This window comes from Anser cygnoides, chromosome 4 (genome assembly GCF_040182565.1).
Source record: "Anser cygnoides isolate HZ-2024a breed goose chromosome 4, Taihu_goose_T2T_genome, whole genome shotgun sequence".
In the NCBI taxonomy this organism is placed as follows: Eukaryota; Metazoa; Chordata; class Aves; order Anseriformes; family Anatidae; genus Anser; species Anser cygnoides.
In genome coordinates, this window is record NC_089876.1 from 30,045,587 (window position 1) to 30,067,702 (window position 22,116).

The 22,116-nt window shown below is 40.1% G+C and overlaps 1 protein-coding gene and 1 long non-coding RNA gene across 6 annotated transcripts in view; one reads left to right on the forward strand and one right to left on the reverse strand.

The window, feature by feature from the left end:
• The window catches only part of ADAMTS3 (ADAM metallopeptidase with thrombospondin type 1 motif 3), a 134,740-nt gene that overhangs the window by 6,134 nt on the left and 106,490 nt on the right, over positions 1-22,116 (reverse strand). For 4 of the 5 annotated variants that reach the window (XM_066995933.1, XM_066995934.1, XM_048074409.2 and 1 more), the window contains 17 exons: positions 20,277-20,360; positions 18,577-18,733; positions 16,447-16,552; positions 15,525-15,668; positions 14,547-14,679; positions 13,948-14,061; positions 12,708-12,853; positions 12,486-12,569; positions 11,968-12,143; positions 10,733-10,866; positions 10,095-10,218; positions 6,257-6,337; positions 4,485-4,648; positions 3,721-3,886; positions 2,822-2,954; positions 2,346-2,553; positions 1,493-1,610 (listed from right to left, as the gene is read on the reverse strand). In XM_066995933.1, coding sequence (XP_066852034.1) covers positions 1,493-1,610; positions 2,346-2,553; positions 2,822-2,954; positions 3,721-3,886; positions 4,485-4,648; positions 6,257-6,337; positions 10,095-10,218; positions 10,733-10,866; positions 11,968-12,143; positions 12,486-12,569; positions 12,708-12,853; positions 13,948-14,061; positions 14,547-14,679; positions 15,525-15,668; positions 16,447-16,552; positions 18,577-18,733; positions 20,277-20,360 — 2,272 coding nt within the window. The remainder of the gene's footprint in view (positions 1-1,492; positions 1,611-2,345; positions 2,554-2,821; positions 2,955-3,720; positions 3,887-4,484; positions 4,649-6,256; positions 6,338-10,094; positions 10,219-10,732; positions 10,867-11,967; positions 12,144-12,485; positions 12,570-12,707; positions 12,854-13,947; positions 14,062-14,546; positions 14,680-15,524; positions 15,669-16,446; positions 16,553-18,576; positions 18,734-20,276; positions 20,361-22,116) is intronic. The other variant, XM_048074410.2, reaches the window with a different exon arrangement.
• The window catches only part of LOC106041901 (uncharacterized), a 34,532-nt gene continuing 31,050 nt past the window's right edge, over positions 18,635-22,116 (forward strand). The window contains exon 1 of the long non-coding RNA XR_007167234.2: positions 18,635-18,771. This is a non-coding gene — a long non-coding RNA (uncharacterized lncRNA). The remainder of the gene's footprint in view (positions 18,772-22,116) is intronic.

A 22,116-nucleotide genomic window follows, 5' to 3' on the forward strand; every position in this document is an offset into this window, starting at 1 on the left:
TCCCTGAGCAGAGTAGAGAGGTTTGTGCTCAAAGAGGAGAGTCGGGTGTATGAAGTCTGGCTGAAGAACAGAACCCACAGGGCCCCTGTGGTTTTTTCAAAAGGATGAAGGACTTGGCTGGATGCAGCTGTTCGTGCCCTTGTAGTTAGAAGCATTTTCATAAAGCCCACATTGTGCTGTAGGTTTGCTGCAGCAAGGCCAGGTAGATCTCTCTCTTGAGGAAATGGGCCTAGGGCTTCAGAACCCTGTTAAGCACCCCCAGTGCCTATATGTGACCACAGAAATCCTTCATTCACCAGGGCATGTGAGATGGGGTCCATATTAAGTATCCAAAAAAATAAAAATAAAACAAGTATTAACCAAGGTGATTCAACTGCAATTTGTAGAGGGTCTCTACAAGACCATCTATTGCTTACATTCCATATTAGTGGATCCTAGGTGTTGCAGGTCAGTGGCACTGAGTATTGCTGCGGGAGAACATAATACTCACATGGAGAAAAAAGACTGCATGATACTTAATTTTGAATGGCTGGAATTTAACAGTCTATTACAGAAAATCACAGGTGATGCTTAAAGAACAGATTCTTTAACCTAATGCTTAAAGCACAAGATCAAATTTATCTGAATAGTTTTGTGAAGATGTAACCCTTATTTATTTTAGTTTTGGAAATGTTTCTATCACCAGTGAATAATCAGTCCTTAATGAATAGATAATTTTGTTTTTAAAGTCACAAATAGTGATTTGCTCCCACCTAGTGGACCCACCACTTCTTAACTGTTCATTGCTCTGAGAATTGTTTTCTCCTGAGTTCCTTCACTGGCAACAGCAGAAGAGAAAAAGAGCAAAGTAGACACTTTTACCAGACCTGTGGCAAGCAGTTAGATTGAGCCTGTGGGAGAGCATACTGCACGTTCTAAGAACTCTTACTCTATTTTTTACTACTAGGACTATCATGAGAGATTGAAAAACAAAAAACAATAAAATTGTATTGTATTTTCATTTCCTGTCAATTGGCAGAGTTGTAAAACTCTTCCTGTGATCTAAAGGTCAAGCAGGGTCTTCTTTGGATTGACCTTCACCTTTGGCACGAGTTTTTGCAAATGCAACTTAGGCTAACATGTCTAAACCCCCTTATTTCAGCATGTTTACAAGAGAGAACAACCCTGGTGTGTGAGAAACACCAATCCCGTGGAGTTAAGGTATCAGTAATAGGCTGGACTACACAACAGGGTGCCTCTAGCTGGAACACAGCAAGGCGATCTCCAGTGAATGATGTATTATCTAGAATGCAAGAAGTGAATGGTGTTGTGTGGTTGTCATCTGACGCTTTAGGTAGGATTAAATACAGGTCTAGTATTTTTCACTGGAATTTAATGAGTATGAAAAGTCTTAACCATCTCTATCCCAGAACATTGCTATGCCCTGACATGCTGCCCTGAGACAGGGACTGTTACCCTCATCTGATGCAGTCATATTAAGTTGTTCGCTTACCATTACAGGGAGCGAGTTTACAAGTCCTCACTGATTCTGGCTTTTCTCCATCACAATGGTCACCAGCACGGCATATGATCTGCCGGGTCTCGGTGCCCTCCCCACAAGTCACAGAACACTATGAGACAGACACAAGACAATTCAGGATATTTCACAGCAATGTGCAACAGTTAACGTGTGTAAAATAGCCCAAGGCTGTCTTTCACATTAGGCTATACATTCCAGCAGTTTGTTTTGAAAGCAGGCTTTAGTGAAGGGTGGCATAATGGAAAAATAAGCAAAGAAAGAGGATGGTATTTTCTGCAGTTCTTCCTTTCTGTAATGTTAAATTTATTATTAGAGCATATTATGAATTTCTCTACTTCGTCTTCCTATAGCCAATTCCTGATCTTGACAGTATAACAAAGAGAACACAAAGGGCATGGAATTCTAACTCAGTGCCTGCTGAGTTAGCTGTAAAGTTCAGTTGTTTGTTCCTAAGACATCGTAAGAATACTGACAATTGCAGAAACTTTGAGATTCTACCACAGTTCAAGTTGGTAAAACAAACAAACAAACAAAAAAAACACCTATCCATAAAATTGTCCTCAGAGTCAGGGAAATACAAAATTGGAAAGTTGGAGAAAAGCAAAATTTCAATATTTGTTTTGCAGGATTGTATATCTAATATTGTGGATGTTTTCCATGTTGGTTTCTAGAGAAGTTGGATGGTATTATCTGCTGCCAAGTTTCATGTCTTGGAGAACTCCGACGAAATGCAGTCAGAAGCTTTCACCCCAGGCCCAGCTCTGACATTGGAGGCACAAGGTGTTAGCAGAGGTATGTTATTTGCTCGTGACTGCTGCTCACCTACCTCAGACCAGGGTCCAGCCTTCCACTGTGCGGGGCATGGTACGCGGTTGCATGGCCTGCGACTCTCAGGGCGATCTCCACTGCAGTACTTGAAGTGGACAGAGCGGTTTGCGCCATCATGGAGGGGTTGAATGCAACGCACAGTACGGATCTGGTAGCCTGAATTCCCACAGGTTTTTGTGCAGTATTCCCACTCATCTGCTGACCACCTGGGGCGTAAAAAGAATAAGATGCCATCAGAACTTTTACCCATTATCCAAACTGCTGCCAGCTCAGGCAGCCCTTAGCACGCAATTTTTTTTGGTGGTGAAACTGCTCAGATCAGTAACCAGTCTTACACAGGTAGGAAAAAACATCCAGAACACAGGAACTCCAATCTAGATAGCTATCGGATAGCGTCCCAAATCTGGCATGGGTTGATTTCCACACCTACCACAGAAGGCAATCGTTTGTATCTTATCTCTAAGACACACTTACAGAGGCTGTGTGCATTCCTGAAGATTGCACATTCTACGAATGGGCTTTGGCTTTTTACTGGCTTCACAGAAGCTGCGATGAACCATTTTGTTATCACTTTTCCTGCGGCACCCATATTTGGTATACTGGAACCCTGGAACATATTTCAGAAAAATCAGGAAAAACAGGTTTCTGTTAGATTTTTTTGGTTTAAATATAAGTTTTATGTACTATTAAATGGTTTTACATGACAGATATTTACAAGGTATTTAAACATGCTCACAATTTGTTCAGTTTCCAGGCACTACATTGTTGCAGAGTGCTCTGTGGATGTTGTTTAAAACATGGCACTACGGTAGGTTTTCAAGGCCAGAAGGGACTGTTAAGACCCTTTAGTCTAACCTCTGTATTGCACATACAGATTTTGGCAAAGAGAGGGTAGAAATTACATCCTTATTGTCAAGTGGCAGGTCACTGACTAAAAAGGGAATAAACCCATGTCCCAAATCTTATTTTAGTGTTCCTGCTGCCGGATGACATCACCCACTCATTTGCTGTACAAAAGTCTTAAAGTTACTTAGAAATTTACATTCCCGTTATTTGTATAGGAGTAATGTGCATTCCATAAGTAAAGTGAACACTCAGTAGCATAAATGGCTGGGTTTGTACATCCGAAGAGGTTTTGGGTGCTGCATTTAAACACCTAAAAAGGACTTTTTCTTTCTAGGCTGAAGCATTACACTTTTGAATAATCACACATTTCAGATATTTTAAGCTTGGCCACCCAAAATAACAAATAACAAGCTGTTTTTAAAAAAGGAAGCCCAAGATTTCTAAAGCATTCACTTCCCCCACCTTCTACTCTTCCACTTTCAGTAACCTGTCATTTATTACTAGAAGGTGCTACATCATCTGTTTACCTCCACCACAGGGTTTGGAGCACTGCGACCAACTCTTTAATGCCCACTCAAAAGTATCTATTTCCTCCTGTAGGACGTTGTTGCTGTTGATAGTTGGCACTGAATCCTCGTGAATGATGTATTTATAAGTCAGGCTAGATCTTGTGTCATTCTCCCGAGGAATGATCTATTAATAATCAAATGCAAACAGTGGTAGAAAAACAAGACCATTATTTATTCTGTACGGTAAAGAAACTATGGCCTCTTAAGGACACGTGGAAACTGCTGGTTAGCTAATCGGAAAAAAAAAAAGTCTTCTTTTATCTTCACAGTTAGAACTAACAATAGTAAGATCAACAGAGAGCTGTTTAAAATGAGATGCCTTTCTAAGCTAGCTTTCTAGGCTGGCCAAGTAGGACACCATCATTTGGGATGAAACGATGCAGTGGCCCAGTCATCTACTTGGCAGGAGACCAGGGTTGGTCTCAAATACTGTTTGACGTGCAATGCCTTTTTTTGTCCACTGAAAGTGTCCCACTGAAGTCAGAGACCACAATATTTGGCTTGTGACTGATACTTCACCACTGCATGAACAGGCAGCATTTTACAAGGGAGGGTAACAGCTAGTGAGGAAAGGATTTCAGCCTACCAGCTGTCTCCTCAGCATATGTGTTTCTGACAGGCATTAACACAGCAAAGTTTATCTCAGCACAATCTCCGTGCTGACTGTGCACTTTTACAAAAGACAAAACCATCACGTTCCCACTGCTTGACATACAACCTACCAGCACAACTACTGCATCATGCAAAGGCCCATCAGTGTGAAGAGTTTCTATGTCGTCTTCTATGTTGTATTCCCACTCCACGCCCAGGTCGATGAAAGATCGGGATCTGGCCTCCTCCCCCTTCCCATTCAGAATATAGTGTCCTGTAGCCTGGTTCTTAATTGCTGAAAGGATTGAAAAGAGTGGCAGTCGTGCCTTCCATCATAGCGTCTGCAATCGTAGTGGCTTATGTGAAACTTGACCGGAGATATTACAGAAAGCTTTTTACAAAAAAACAAACAAACAAACACTAGGAAATGCTATAGATGCATTCTCAGAAAAAGGCCCTCCAAGACCATCTTATTTAGCCTCCAAATTCCACTCTGATGATAGACACATTTGCATGTTTGATTCAATTTTGGACCTCCTTATCCATATGAGTTAGATACAGATACAGAGCTAGAGATGGACTGAAAAACTTCTTCCTGTGTAATAATACGCACATTTTCCATATTGGTTTACTTCCCAGGAAGCATGGGTAGTAGCAAGAAACTCAGGTCAAATCTTCAGTTTCCTTTCCTCCTCATTTGCATAAGACCAAACCAGCATCACTGGGAATACACACTTCAGGAGACTCTAAATGCATTTCTTATATTCCTCGGGTTATAAAAATGACAGCTTTTTTCTGTATTTCACTGTCTTTTGCATATGTATTTAAGTACCAGATGCTAAAATCAATAAGCAAAGAGCTGAGGCATTTGAACCCCCGGGAAACTTACTGGTTTTGGGTTCCTGCAACACACCTTGAAAGTCATGTAGTGCAAGGATTATTATTGCGCTCTGATTACAAGCCATTACATTAGAAATCTGAGAGATGGACTCTCATTTTTTCTTTTGTGCAAATTTTGCAAATCACCATAGAACATGATAAAATATATGCAGAAATCTCACATGCTCTTATGATTAATCAAAATGCAGGAGCTCTGCAGTACCTAGTTGGAAGTGTGATGAAACTACTTACTGCCAAATCAAAGCTATCCCCTGAAAGGTATTAGCAGGCTGTGCTTGGTCGAAATGAAGATCTTGGACCTCAAAAGCCAGGAGTTTTTCTCTGACATGAGCACAGCCAAAACTATTGCCTCTTCTTTTTCTTTTTTATTCTTTTGGTTTTTTTAGTAACTGACTTAACTTTGCCTAAAGAGTTTAAAATTCAGACAGTGCCTTAGCACAGAAAGAGCTGACTAGAAGTATGTTAGAAACAACGGATGATCTCACCCCTCTAGTGTAAGCTAAAAATCTCTTAAGCATTAGAAAGTGGTAAGTAGCAAGATACAAGCTGATTAACAACAATATGGTATTTCTTACATAAGAAAAATCTCAAATGAAAGGGACTGCAATTATATGACAAGTTCTCCAGTCTTTCTTTCCATTAAAAATGCTGTTGCTTACAATCTGCAGCGAATAAGAATAATTAAAGATAGTGAATTTCATTCACAAAACAGGATGCATCTTTTTTTTACTCTGGCAGCGCCAGTTTAAATATGAGTGATGATAGTCTTTTATTAGTAAGCATGCGAATTGGGATCAGTTTAATATTTTGAAGAATTCAGATGAGAATTAAATTTGATTGCTAAGCTTATGCTGTTGAACTCAGTCCTTAACATGCAATTCTGAATGCACATATTTACCCTAAATACTTTAATTTGGTTATCTCATTTCTCAGGTTCTTTTGCATGACTGCCCCATGCTTCTCATCATGCCTCAAAGCCAAACCTGAGGAGAGAAACACTTACCAAGAAAGTGAGGAGAAGCCTCGTCTTCTTGGATAAACACATGTCGAGCACCAGGAGGGATATCAAACATCTTAAGGTACCCTTTGGCATGTGTAGTAGTCAATGGAGAAAGAAGAGGAAGAAAGAAAAAGTAATAGCCATGGTTAGGAGCGCTCTACATCATCCAGCTTCTACTTGCAGAAGAGGGCATCCATCAACTGAGAAGCAGTGCCAGAGAGAAACTGATCAAATAGTTTTGTAACATGTTTGGCAGGACTTCCTTGTGCTTTTCCTCTTTCAGGGAGAAAAGAGAAACCAGTTACAAATCTATTTGTCGCTTTATTAGCTACACTGCTATAGGCCATAATGATTAACAATTCAGGCAAAAATATGTTTCCTATGTTTCTGAGCATACAAAGGAGAAAAACAAGTCTTCCTGACTTTTTTTTCCAGATCACCCATCAGCCAGACTGTTAGATTTGAATTTACTTTCTGTACTGTTACACGTTTATGTCTTAAGTGTGTCTATTTACTTCTGAGACATCAACGACTCTAGAGAAAGTTGGATTTAGTACAGAATGTATTGTTGCTACACTTAAGGAAGGTCTTGTCTATGTGGAAGTTAATTATTGACAACTGTGAAATGTAAAATGAATCAATTCAAGTATTACTGCTGAGGTGAAAGGGCTGAACTCAACTCTCTATAGCTAAGAGTAAAAAACAGTTCCCAAAGACAAGAATTCTTATTTTAAATTTTAATTATTTATCAGTCCAAACCACAAGTAATTAGCGTGATGTTAAGCACATACTATTGTAATTTAGGAAGACTAAAATCCGTCTTCAGAACCTGTCAACAGGCACTTCTATTTAAGGTTTTAAAGAAGAGCTACACAGGTACCAAAGTGAATGCATAATTAATTGGATGTTAGGATGTGAAACTCTGAGTTCATAGCATTTTCATATTCCTCTATTTTCCCTATAACACCTGCATATTTAATTATGATAAATCTTCTTGTATCCATTTTTAAAGAGCTGAATAAGTTTTTCCTCTGATTTTTACTCCAAAATGTAATTTCCTGCTACCAAAGCACTGTAGACGTGACAAGACTTGTAGTATTTGTGCATTGCAAACAGAAGATTTAGCATTTAAGTAACTGTTTCATCTGGGGGATTCTAGGACTAACCAATAAATGTGTAGTTTGCCATGCGTCTGACATAGTACAGCTGCTTGGATAATCAAAGCGACGAAAATGAACTATGAGTGTGTAAAATCGTGGTCTTGGCTGATGAGTGAATGCAAAAGCAGCATTTGCTGACTTTTTTATTGACCGTCTTTTGAGCATATGAAACACAAAACTTTTGCCTGATTTTGTGTTATCTATCAACGTCTAGATGAAGATGAGAACTATAGCAAGAACTCTCGAGTTGCCATGGATGCCGCTCTTTCTGCAAGCACTTGAAACTTACCCAGAGTATTTTTAGACTCCTTTGTTTCAGAAAGGGAAATATTGCGAGCTCCTTTGGGCAATGTAAATGCTCCTCTTGTCTTCCCTTAAATAGAACGTCTGTAATTAGTGTTATGGGAGCCAAGTCCTGTTATTTCATTGACTACATTGTCAGCCAGATGGTCTTAACAAATATAAAGTAGAACTTAACGTTCTGGGTTCAAAGGCATTTAAAGCAGTATTAGACACATCTAGCAAATTTTAATAGTCAATGAAAATTAGACCAGTGAAAATTCAGGTAGGTGATTTTAAGTTGGATACTTGCAGATTTCATTTTCCAGAAACTTGAATTCTTTTTGGCACCTCTTGCTTAAATGTTTTCCTGTTGGAAGAGGTCAATTAGTCCTTTTAATGACTAGATTGCCAAAGTTACCGTAAAACAATAAACATTACACAAACACCTTCATCACTTTCATTAACATTTGGAAGTGGCTGATTAACAGCAGTCTTTCCTGAACCATATCCTAGCACTGTCTGTCACTTTGAATTGTAGTGCTTTCCAGGCACTGAGAACATCGTGAAAACATCCAGTCACACACTATCACCCTGTAAGACAATGCAGTATTACTCAGGGCCCCCAGGCAAAAATGCTGAGACAAAACATGATGAGGTCAATAGCATATTTTGCCCTCTGCTGGCCTCTCATTTGCCCTGTTATCTCCCAGGCAGTAAGCCAAACCACAGGCGTAGGTAACACTGACTGCAAGCTGTGAGCTGCAAACCACTGCTATAGAAAATAGAAACCGGACTCATTAGAGAAAGCTCTTCCTGGACTGGATCCAAAGTTGTGACATGACTATTCCCCTGCCCCTCAAAGTACAATCATTTTTCTTAGTGAAAAAGATTAGAAGCACACTTAGAAGGCTGAGCACTTATTTCTGATGATTACAGGAGGTGTTTGGTCTGTTTTTTGTTTTTGTTTTTTTTTCAGAAAAGCATAGTAACTCCCTGCTCAAGAAATACACAGGTCTATACATGAGGCTCAAGTTATAGTCTTAAGTTTGAGTAATTCTTATATTATTCTGTGTCTAATCCATCAGCCCCGTCATCCCTTTCAGAAAGGTTTTCTACTAGCTTTGATAATTATAATCAGTAACCTTCTCCTGTTGGTTTGTAATAATTAATAAGTATTTTCTGCAGAATATTTTATATATTTTATTTCCATTCACACATTAACTTGTCTTTGTCCAAGTTTAGTTTGGCTGCTCACTTACTGTCCAAAACTAGTTACTGATGCTGCAGCAAAGCTTTCTTCATGGCAGCAATTACCAGCCTCTGAACTGTTAAAGAAGATATTCACACTGTCTTTCTCCCTAAGCCTTTCTCCACTCTGTCTTAGAGCACTTAGTTCTATCAAACAGGTATAACTGAAATAGCTCCCAGTCATACATACTCATATCCCTGAGTAGCTTCCCCAGACTGAAATAAAAGCAATAATAGGAAAGCCCTGAAATGCAAAATATTCTCAGCGAAATATACAAGATAATGCTGCCCTGACTTAACAAATAACTGACTAAATATAAAGTTCTGAGGAAGTCCAAGGAGATCTTAAATTATTATTGATGAGATGTGCTGCAACGTACTCCAGTCTAGTCTGAGCATTTTAACCAGCACATTCTTAGTTCAGAGCTGACAGAATGCTTTCATATGTTTCACTGGATGTCAGTTATGCAACTTGAAAGATGAGAGAAATGAGGGTTTCTTCCAAAATATTTTTATATTTGGTTCAGAATTAAGTTGAATTTATTTTTCATTTGTTTATTTGACTAAAAGTCTGTAATTTGTGACAAGACTAATTTGATACGAGGATCTACATGTTCATATGCAAACAAGTTCAGACTTCCACTTAAAACTTGAGTTTAGGTTTGAGAAGAAAAACTTGTGAAAAGCTTCAAAGGGAAAAAAAGTATTTCTTCTATTCGTCCTACATATAAAGGAAGTATGTTACACTTAGCATCAAGTAAAGTACCTCAATTTCTTCTGAATTTCACTGTTAAGAAGAATAGTTCATTTTTGTTTGGCAGAACTCGGTGTATCCCCACTTAACACAAACATTGTCTGTTTGGGCTTCAGCATTTACAAAGAACTAAACATGTTCTGCCTGGTGAGTGTTTCTGAATACACCAGACTAATCAAACTTTCTTCTAATCAGTCCTTCAAAAGACAGAAACATTCCAGTGTTTTAAAAGATCTAATTTTTTCATCAAAGACTAAAGTATTTTCGCACTTAAATCTTTTATTTTGCTACCTTGATGTAGGTTGAATTTCTGACCAGTCTGCAAAAGCAGTAAGCATGACAGAAATACCAGAGAAAACAGAAACTACATTTATAGGCAAGAAAATGCTATTCCTACCAAGCTTTTTGGGAGTGCGGGTAAAGGTTCCTTTCACAGTTCGGCAATGAGAGTTATCTCCACCACAGACACCACACTTATCTTCAGCCTTATTGGAGCCAATTTCCTTGTCACAACCCACCTTCTGCAGAAAGAAGAGCAAAAAGAGAGATGTCTTTATTGTAGGCTGTAAGTTTTAGTTACAGAGGGAGCAATCTCAAAATCAATGCATTCAGGAAATCGCCACCCAGCACTGATCTATTTTATTTAAACACAAATTACTTGAAAGCCTGGTGCCGCGTGATGGTTCCTAGGTGAAGAACAAGAATTGATTCTTATGTTATATCCACTCTATATCAAGACTAGGAAAGATGGAAAAAGAAATTCTTTTCAGACAGGAAACTAAGTGTAAATGAGGCAAATGAAACCATTAGTTGAAGAAAAGTGGAGTATTTCCATGGAACAGATCCGTGCCATTGCTCTAATTTAATTTAAATTTCAAGTAATAATGAGAAATGTGATGCTGCAAATATTTAATTTTAAAACATCTGCAAAGTCTATCTCTGCACTATTTACAGAGTTCTGATTGCTGCTAAACAGAGTTGTTAGGTAACAGCACAGTTCAAATTCAGTGATGGTCTTGGGAAGGTGCCACTCACCACACATTCTCCACGAACACAAATGCTGTAGGGATCTTTATAGGAACAGCGAGTCCCATCATGTGCCAGCTGTTTCATATAAGCAACATCTCCTGTTTCTTTGGATTGGCAGTACAGGTGGCATCTCTTATTAGCTGCGTAGCAGAGAAACAGAAGTAACTGCGTAAGTTAACGGCAACCCAGATGAGCTTCAGAAAAAAATCCCACTAAAGGCAGACAGAGAATAAGACAGAAAGGACCTTAAACAGACAGATGTGGGGAAAAACAAACAAACAGCAAGTTGCTTTTCTCTGAATTATGGGCCTGTCGCTTTGAGATATTCTCAAAGAAATCAGTTCCCTTCCAAGGAGGCTCCTAGAATTGTGTTCCCCAATACTCTGCAAGTAGCTTTCACTTTGATCTTATTGGGAACAGGGCTGAATTTAGGAAATGATATCACATGAAGAGAACAGAGGGTATGGGTCTTTAACTTTCTTTAGCCTTTTTGGAAAATACCAGCTGAATGTGTATTTCCTGGTCACTATCTGAATCTGACTCCCTAGACAAGCATATAAAGGGTTTCTCCGGAGATACCTGAGGAAAAAATGCCAGCAGCTCAAAGCAGCTCTGAAACACCTTTCAGTGAGCTAAGAAACTTTGTGCTTGAGCTGTCCTCATTACTCAGGGTAGTTACTGGGTTCGATTAGAGTTAGGAGTGAAGAATCAGGCTCTGGCAGGTGGACCCATACAAGAGTGGGAAAATACTACAAAAGGACTTCTCCAGTAGTGCCATTAGAAAAAAATACTACTTCTGGTGCAAATTACTAGTAGTGGTAGCATTAATGTTTTGCACTCAAACAGACAAACAGCTGTATGGGAGAGAGGGCAGGAAGAGTCTTTCAGGACCTGAACACAGCTTTCTACACTTGGCCCCAACAGTCAGGGGCATTAAATGCAATGAGCACCCACCAACTATTCCAGCAGCAGCTGAGAGCTGCAAGCCTCAGCTTTCACACTGTGTTCTCACTAGAAAGAGGATGAAAGTTAGGGGAAGCTAGCTGGGCTAGGGTTGGAGAAAGTACAGAAATTTCAGAAATTTCTTTTTGGGCCATTCTTTTTTCCTGCTTTTTAGTCTCAGCTACGCTCGCTCATACCCCAGTTATTTCCAGTCTCTGCATGGTGACTGGAACGAGACTGCCACAAGCTCTGCAAGATTTGAGGACTGACTTGTAATAAACACAAATAACAGAACTTACAGTCAGGGTGTTCATATGGCAGCCAGTGGTGTTTGCTGTTCTGATACTCAAAGTGGGAATTGCGTTGCTGACATTGCTGTGCTCTGAAATCCTCAAAGTGCTTTGGACACTCTTCTGTATTGCAGAGTTGAAATTCAAAATTGACACCAGCACAATCTTCACCTCCATTAATCGGCCTGTGAGGAGAAAACATTCAAGAGATTCTAAAGCCCTCTGAACGTTACTTCTTTTTTTTTTCCTTCAATCTTAAAGTGAAATTCACACTCAATTGTAAGTAACAATTTAAAAAAAAAGGGGTGTGAACTGACAGAAATGGAAACAGAGCAGTTACACTGCACAGATACGCACTTGCAATGTAACCTCCACGCTTGCCCAAACATCCCAAAGTCATGTGCTGAAATGCAGTAGCAATGCATGTGCACATATATGCTGCCAATTGTTGATTTACAGTTAGGGATCATCTAATAGTTTATCCCGCAGCTTGCTGAGCTTGCACACTATGTTCTCTTCACTCTTACACATCAGCTAAATCCTTCGTGGGATGGTTTTCCACAGGCTTTCCTCTGGAAATTCTTGAATTCTTCAAGAATGATCCTGGCTCCCTGCAAAAAGCCATGTTTCAAGGGGCTTGAACAGAACGTGAATTTTGGCAGACTCCATCCCAAAACGTAAATGCCATTTCAGCCAACACCTACAATGATTACCAGTCACTGGAACTACCACCAAGGCAGAGGACCTACATTGGATTGTTGCACTGGCGTGTTCGGAAGCGAACTCCAGTTCCACAGGTTCGTGAACAGGATCCAAATTTTGTCCAGGGTCCCCAGTTGCCATCCTGCTTCAGCTGGTTAGCATTCTTCCACATGCAGTGACCTTTGTAGCACCACTGAGAGAAATCGGGCAAGGAAAACAGAAACCAAACCAAATGTATAATCACAGTAAAGTTAAAAGTCCACAGAGGTGAGCTCATGGGGCTAAGAAGGGATGCCTCAGAAAACAGACTGCAAACAGAGACTTTCCTGGGGACAAAGTGGGTGAGGGTCTCTGTACTCTGGGCCCAGCAGTGCCTGATCCCCCTCCCCAATGAGCAGCACTGCCATACCTGAGCCTGTATCCTTTCACCGGCAGATGCACAAAACATGTTATACTCTTTCCACTTGATTTAAATAATTCTTTGCTTTGTTTGAGTCTTAGTTGCTACCATCTTTTTAAAGGAATTTTCATGTTCTCATTACTGTATCACAGGATGAAGTTCTTGATCAGGATTAGTAGTTTTTTTATTTTACTTTTTTTCCTCGTACTGGCCAAATAAAACACTCATGCAAATAAGCTGGAACAGAGGGCTAGTCACTGGGCAGGGTATTTTTTTGCTGCTGGCTAGGGCATATCCAGATAGTATAAGTGGCTCTCTTTTACATGGAATTTGTTAAACAAACATTTGCTTGAGTATAATTGTATAATTAAAAATGAATTAGCAGCAGGACATTCACTAATGGGGATATTAAAAGGCAAAAATAAAAGCCAATCCTAAGTCTACACAAACATTTAGCCACAGGATGTCTGGACCACAAGCACTAAGAAGAGTTTGGGATTACATACTCCTGTCCTACAGTGACAGCATCATCTGCTGCCAGGGATTCTTAATGACGTTTTGTGGGCACTTTGCAGATGGGAGAAGAATCAAAAAAAAAAAAAAACAAAAAACAAACCCGTAACTAAAATGCCACAGAAGAGGATGGGAGTGGACTACACCTGAACTAAGGGCTCAGTGTCTTCAACATCCAAAATTTAGTCCGTATTACAACCAACTTCGAACAGTTCACAGAACACCACAGTGGGAAAGCACAGCTCCTGCTTTTCCTCTGGCTCCACCCAGGTGATGCTGGCCAATTTCCTATTTTCCTATTTTCCCTTTGACCCAAACGAACGCAGTTGATTTTGTTTCTTTTAATACAAACATAGCAAAAACACAGTACTCACTTTCCCAGGGGCACATTCTGTCCCATCGAGTGGAGGCCCTTTCTTAGTCTTACAGAAGTACGGGTTATCTGGATGGCTGCACCACAACTGCTTGCATGGGTCAAACGTTCGGAACTGAAATGGAGGACATTTATGAGATGAAACTCAAAATTAGGTTACTGATGCTTTTTGGATAAGGATTCAATCTACCCAGTCAATTAATCTACCACAGCTATCAGTAAGTGAAGTATCTTCAGAAGGGGAAGGGTAGTGCTTATTCCCTGCATACCCTGGTCCTGAACTGGCAAGAAGAGGGAAGGAGGAGGCCCCAGAAGTGGGAGGAAGATGATTTTTTTCCCTTCTTTCTCGGGATCACAGGCTTCGTGCCACAACTCTGTGTCTTGTCGACTGTGCTGCTGTCCACCTGACCATTAAACCAAATGACTCAGATGATTGGGTTTCACCCATAAATCTCTCTCTCCTCCTTGTATATCTGTTTAAACTACTGCATTAACTGCTCTTCAACTGTGAGAAAATGCATATTTTGCAGCTATTAAATAAGGCCAAACACCGACTTGCTGAATGAATGTTTGTCTTCACAATGACTGTCCTGGACATACCGCTGTGCACATTTTATAGCCAACACCAAAATCAAAGCGGCACTGTTCATCCATGGAATAATTGATGCCTGGCAGCTCAGGAAGCTTTGGCCAATCGTGTTCAAAAGGGTCATCGAGAAGACAGTCGTAGGAGCTGTGGAAAGATGCACAGAAAAAAATAGCAAGAAAATAATAATCACTTTTTTGATCAGTAATATCCAAGTATTTTTTCTTAGATGTCAATATTGGCAATATTCCTTTATTCTAACCTATTTTCTGCCCTATTTATATATGGGTATTATTCTCTGAAGTGCAGACAGTCCCTTCTGTAAGAATATTGCCTAGCACAATGTGACTGGGCACTGGATGGGAAGATCTGACAGCAAAATCCCCACATTTGCTAGGAACTGTGGAGCAGCATCTTCTGCTGTTCCCTGCCCTAACAGTACATACGGAATTTGCGCTTTACTTTCCTGTCACCAGAGGGAGAAAACAAACACTTCCAGTTCTCGGTGCCAAAGTCTCTCAGTATGCTCAGTTTCTCAGTATGCTTCAAACTACTGCACGCGTCCTAATACAAGGGCTAACACAAAGCCTGCTGGAGTCAAAGGGAGCCTTTCCACTGACTTCATGGGGCTTTGAAACAGGACAGTAGTCTGAGAACAGGCCCTGAAATCTACGGTGTACTGCTGTTGCAGTGAGTCACAGTGAAGCCTACTGGAATGCCTTTGAATGCTGAATCCCTGTCTGGAAGCAGAGAGCAGCCCCCACCAGAGGATCCCATTCCCCAGCATCTCGGAAACCCCCGTACCCCTGTGTTTATAAAAAGGGACTTCACAGACAGAGGTCCCATTTATGACAGTTGTGTCTGCTCCTGGTGGGCCTCTCTTCTTTGCCATCTAATGGAGGGCCCCCCACTGGCCCCACATCCCAGGGAACTGCATAGACTTCCGTTTCCTTTAGTAAAACAACTACCGATGAGTGCTGACAGGTCCTTACTGTATGTATCTTTTGAGTTCTTGGCCGCTGCATCTGGACCAGTGGTAACGATGAAAGGCAGCCTGCACCAAGGGAGCCATAACGCTCCCCATTGCTGTCTCATCCCCACATCTGTTCCCTTGACCATCGTGCTCCATTCCTAGCCTGAAACAAAGAATGGGTATAAGAGCCCCAGTAGTTTCTGCTTTGCAAATGGTAAAACAGCTGTAAAGAAAACGGTTTCTCATGCACACGTAATCATTCAAAATGAAATTGTTCTCTGCGTTCTAAAGATAGCACCTACATTTCAAACAGATCTTCTTTGATGCCAGACTATAAGGACTCGCTGAATACTCTTCCATTTATACTTCATTTTATTTGTTAATACCAGAAATGAACTACCTAGATGATGATTTCTGCTTCCATTTCAGATAAAGGAAAACAACAGTTCTGCTATCAGTGGTCAGTTCATTCAGACATTGAATTGTTCGTGTTAGTATACTCACTTATCTAAAGCACCTATTTATACTTAGAATTAACGTAGTTATCATGTTGCACATCCAAAGAGCTAATTAGGTTAACACATTAAATTTTGAAGTGTGCATCTGGTGCAGCTTGACATGGAAATGACTTGGTCATCTCAAATTCATCCAAGTTCCTCCTATATTATTTCAATGCTGACAGAAAAAAAAAACAGAAGAGTGAACTGAACAAGTAGCCTGCACTAATTAAGGAAGACAAAAAAGCAGATCCTCAGTGCTTGACATTAATTCACCCAGCAGCTAACAGAGATCTTTGCTTGATCAGTTATTCCCATTTTATCATTCTTTACAAAGTGCCAAATTAACACATCAGTACAGACCTTTTAAAATTAAACCACTTCAAATAAAAAGAAGATGGAGCACCATTTTGCTGGTAATCTAATTTTATAAGTTAGACTTACACGTGACCAGTTTCATGAGCAACAACAAAAGCTGATGAAAAGCCATCCTCATGGTTGAGAGTACAGCTTCGAACCGGGTGACACATGCCAGTAACAGGAGCATATCCTATTGAGAGAAACCATGTCTGATTCTTTTACCCATTATATTTATTTTAAACTAGACACCTCAATAAATTTATTACCTGAGAAGAACCTAGAATTCTTTTTCTTTGTTTGTCAGTTTTTCTTCTGTCTTTGCAATTACTGTCTGCAATTACTGACAAGCTAGGTTTGGTTCTGCAGATTATCTGGATTACTTCACGTACTCATACTCTTATCACCAAAAATGTACACGATTCCTGTTCAATTAAACAGAAGAGCAATAGGCTGTTTTTTTTTTGGTTGGTTGGTTGTTTTTTTGTTTGTTAGTATGTGTTCATAGTAGTACCTTCATCTGCATTCTGCTTGGTGCATATTGCATACCGTTTCCTCAGTAAAAGATGAAATCTTTCTGAAGACAGGGAATTCTGCCTAACATCTCATCCTAACCAGTTTCCCTCCAGGCACGCTAGTCCAGATTTGAGAGCAGACTCAGTGCCCTTGCCTCATCCTGAAGGGTGAAGCAACTGAACACAAACATTTAAGACGTCTCCAGCTGGACAGCCAGAACATGGTACATTTTTCAAAAAACTATGTGGAGAAGCAGAAATGTACGTCAACCAGTAAGGGTTCACCAGCATAAAACTGAAAAACCTTCTTGCTAAAGGGCATTTCTGACTGAAAACATGTCACTCTTACCATGTGCTAAGCAAAGACTGGTAAACTTTGGACATTTGACCTGAACGTACTACTGGTACCATATTAAATTATATATATTACACTGCTTCTCCATGACTGGATAATGAATTGTGGCCTTTTCTTCTGAGACAAGTTGCAGGATTTGAGTCAAAGGCACAGAAGATAGGCACAGCAAGCACTAAAGGGGACTGTAGTAGCTGGCAGAAGGAATGGAACCAAAGAACCATTTGCAGCACTGGAGCTGGGCATGTGGCTGAGGCACCAGGAGGAGCTGCAGGATTTTATTATGACAATCTCTGTGGACTGACACAGAGAACATGAGCGAGGAAGCAGTACTGCTAGTGGGCTTGTGGAAACTGAGGCATTAAAGACAGAGGGCCTGTTTGACTGTCTAATACTACGTTTATTGCGGTGGAGGCCATTACACTTAGCTGGACAGCTTTGTTTCAGATATTGCTCAATTTTCTAGTTCTCTTTTCCACCTGCAAGCAAAGTAAGAAGCACACAAAACCACAATGTCTCAGTTAAGAGGAACCCTTGGTCCTACCACAGACCACAGCACAAGTGATGAAATTGCTTGTTTGGTCTGGATAAATCATTATGAGGTGCATATTCTGCAGTGTAACTACATAAGAAACGAAGAAATAAAAAAGGGACCGGTTTGCAGAGCTGCACAGAGCAGCAACATTTCAGAAGCCTCACCCCGACTCCTATTTTTCTGCACTGACATAAATCACATGGAATTTCTTTCCCATTATCATTAGTTCCTTGAATCATAAGGAGTAGTGCAGTATCAAACTAGCTGGTACACTGTTGTAACAAAATAAAAGCAAAGTTGAATGCAAAGTATATTGAGAGTTCCTAATATTCCCTGCATGCACTCACAAAACCACAAACTGTTTGATGGAAGTGAACAGCTATTTACTTACATCTGTAAGGTAAGAAACATCATCTGCTGCAGTTAGATATAAACAGCAAGGTCTATCATGGCAAGGACTACTTGCTTTTGAAAAAGTAGGTAAAATGAAATAGAGGAAATAATTTCTCTCCAAAACACAGTAATGAGTTCATTCTTGGGCTGTCTATGTGGGCCTTTCCTAAAGTTAGGATAGGAAACTGAAAGTTATTGTGAGCGTACATGCTTTCCTGAACAGGACCAAGTTTCAATATATATTTTTAAAATGGAACACTTAAGTACTTGCTGAGCCAATGCCAATACTCCTTATTGTCTCAGGATCATATAACAATGCAATTTTCTTTTTTTTCTCCTTTTTTTTTTGGACAGGCACTAGACAAAAAACAAAACAAAACAAAACAAGCAAACAAAAAAAAGCTCCAGGTCAGCAGCATTACCTTGCATACCAGCAGGCCCAAAATCTTGCCTTGTCAAAAAGATGGCATGATCGTGGTGCTCTGAATGATTGGGGTCTGACTTCTGCTGCTGATACGCCCAGCGACAAACATTTTCCAGGCTTCTCGAGGGATTCCCCCTTTCAATCAAGCTAATGGACTGAAAAAGAAACACATTAGACCCGGGAGCTCCTAAAGGTAGGAAATTCAGACAAGTTTTGATTTTCTTGGAGCACCAAACAGGTTCCTATTTCTCTTTCCCTATTTCCCTATCACTCTAAGCAATGGTAGTCCTCTTTCCTATGAGAAAAGAAAACAAGTACAGCTGGACATTGATCTGTAACACAGGACCGATATTCCTTCTTGGCCTCATTGTCTTTGATCCCCAGGCAGAGCCAAAGGGGTGTGCATATGTAATAGTGCATCTTTAGGATATTTTTTTGAAGACAGTATAATGAGTATTTACATCATCTACAAACTAATGGCCTTTCTGTGTATAGCCTGTAATGTGCAGGAGAAAAACACAACATGATGTTAGGATTGAATAAGGACATTTTTATTTCCTTTGTTGGGACTTGCTTACATTCTTGACTGCCAGAAGACAACGTGACTCTGAGTTAAATGAGAGCACAGTGACAACATACAGCCTGTATGGAGGAAGTGAATAATATAAACACAGAGGACAATGCCTCACAACTGGTGCAAAACCCTGTAGCGCCAGTAAATCTGTACTGATTAACACAGATTAACCATCTGGTTCTGTGAGATTTTTGCTACAGAGCATGCTTACAAGCTCAGTAGTTGAAAAGGAAGTGACTGAATTTAATTACAAGACCAACATCATAATGGTCTTTTGCCTTGCCCAAATTCAATGTCTAAGTGGAAGGGATATGCAGCAATAGCACTAAAGAGCACTAGCACTTTCCTCTCATCCTGAACAACTTAACAAGCATGTTTGAAAACTCTCTGAATGTATTTTACCAACGAAATCAACTAGTACTGTCCAGGGCAAAAAGCAGGGGAGTGTGCTATGACCCAGTAAAAGGAGTGTACACAACAATGAGAAAAGGAGATGGTTTCCCTAGCAGCCTGCTTGCAGGTGGGGCACCAGCAAGTTGTGTTGGTCAGTCAAGATAATTGCTTCTACTAAACTGATTTCACTACCTGAGGTAATTCTTCCTGAGGGCAGAATTCAGGCTGCAAACCCAAGCAGGCTGAGCTCTGCCAGGAGTGGGGGCTGCAGTGGGTCGAGGTGCTCCCTACCTCCTCTCAGCCCATGCCCATCCCTCAATAGCATCATCAGGGGTACATCATCAGGACAGATCCAGTCACTGCAACCTTGCATTTAAACACAGATACTTGGTGACATTATGAAAAGAATACACTGGAAAAGGAGCTTTCCACCTGACTGAATCTATCTGATATGACAAATATTCGGTTGCTGCAGTCTTTCAGCTTCTAATTGATAAATCAGCTGTAAAGTGACTCTGCAACCGGTTGTACACTTGCGTCACAGAAGGGACACTGATAATCAGTCTCAGGTATGAGGGCACAAGCACATTTAGAACGTGCCAAACAGGGAATGCAGTTCTCTGGAACTAGTGGTTCAGTAGACCTCTGTCTCTGCACCCATTCACGTAGCTCCCATGGACTATGGTTACAAAGAAGGTAAATGTGAAGAACTGGGTCAGAGGCTTGCTTACCTTTGCATACCCCAACATGATCATTCGGACCAATACAACATTTATATGAACACCCAGGGATTCATCATGGTAAATTTCATTCACCTGAAAAAATAAAAGGAAAAACTGAAAAAATCACCAATGATAGGGAATCTTCCAAGGCCATGTATCTGTCATTTCAAGTGCTTATATTACTACAGTCTTCTCAGAGAAGGATTCAAGACTCAAATCATTTCCATGCAGTGAGAAATGTAGGCTACCCTTCCCGTCATCATATACCCCTCACTGAGAACTTTCTGAAGCATGTTTCAAGACTCCTCTCAAATATAATGGCCTTTGGAGCAGGGCCAATAGAAGAGTTGTTTGGGAAAAGAGAGACCTCAAACCCTGCAAATACTTATCTGAACACTCGATTTCACTTGTTTGATAAACATAATGAGGGAAATGAAGCTATTCCTGAAAGCAAGGTTAAAGCAGTGTGTTCATATTCACTGTGGGATTTAAAAGCAGATAAGAGTTTGTTTTAACAACAGATAAAGCCATCACCATCCAGCCCGCATGGTCACCACCTCTGCTATGCCATCTGGCCACTGTAACTCTGGATGAACTCCCAATCCTGTTTCTATTTGCTTCGTCAACCATTTGTCTCACTTCAATCAGTTTAAACACATGGGATGAGTATTTTAGTGGGGAGAATGAGAGCATATTTTTCATTTTGTAAAAGATTCTGCTGCCATTAGCTCTCACTCAAGGAAATATGCCATTAACTTGAGCATAGGTTTGTCCTCAGAAAATACCTGAGGATTTGGCTTTGAGCCATTTTTGCATTCTGAAGCTCTAGAATATTCAGGCAATGACACGATCAATGAGGCTCCATTTCTGCATACATGTAGGCATGTGTTTAGCTTTAAAGATTTGAATAATACTCCTGATTCTAAATCAATCTTAAAATTAATGAGCAAAGCGTTTCCAAATCCCAGAAATGCTTTGGAAGTTCTCATCTGAAAGTTTTACAGTCAACAGCGTTGCCAGAGACATAAACCCTGTAGTATACCTCACAGAGTAATGATATCTCCAAATACGCTTGATTTCTGCAAGTCAACACATTCCATTTAAAAAGTTCACCAACTGCATGAAAGCATGTAACATTTACGGGACCTGGAGAGACTTAGTACAATAAAAACAACTGCTAGCCTGAGAAAACACCCATACATAAGACAACCTCATGAGACATCAAAACTCATCCTCAGGGGCTGCAGAAAACACACAGGAAGAGCAAAATTAAAAGCTCACAAGGTGCCCTCACAAAAGAGTCCGTGGCGTTGCACCAAACTAGGTTTGCAGAGGTCTACAGTAAGATTTGTACACATAATTTAAAGACAGAATTTTTATTTCAATGTTTTCAGTCTGGTTTCCAAATAAATAAAGATTAGATAGTAATTTCCTGTTAGTTCTAGTGTCCCAATAAATTTTGGCCTTTTTTACCACTTTCCAGTAACAGTTGCAAATAAAGATCTCAAAGAAATCAAATATGTAGAAGTTTCCGAAAATAAGCAGCTGATTGGAAATAACAATGCTATTCCTGCTCCTATGGAAGCAAAGACTGCATATCCTTTATCACATACACATGTGGAAGCCCAGACGTTGCACAAGCACAGGAGCTTCTGAACTCTCCTAGCATGAGAGAATTATATCCTGTTAGAGAGCACAGCCATATGACAGAAATCCAGAGGAAATATGGCAGTTCCACTGCTCCCTGAACAGATGAAATTTTTCACTGTGTTGTTTTGAAGACTTTCTTTAAGAAGCAGCTAATACTCATGCCCTATTTTTTAAATATAAATTAGTACAAATGTGAACA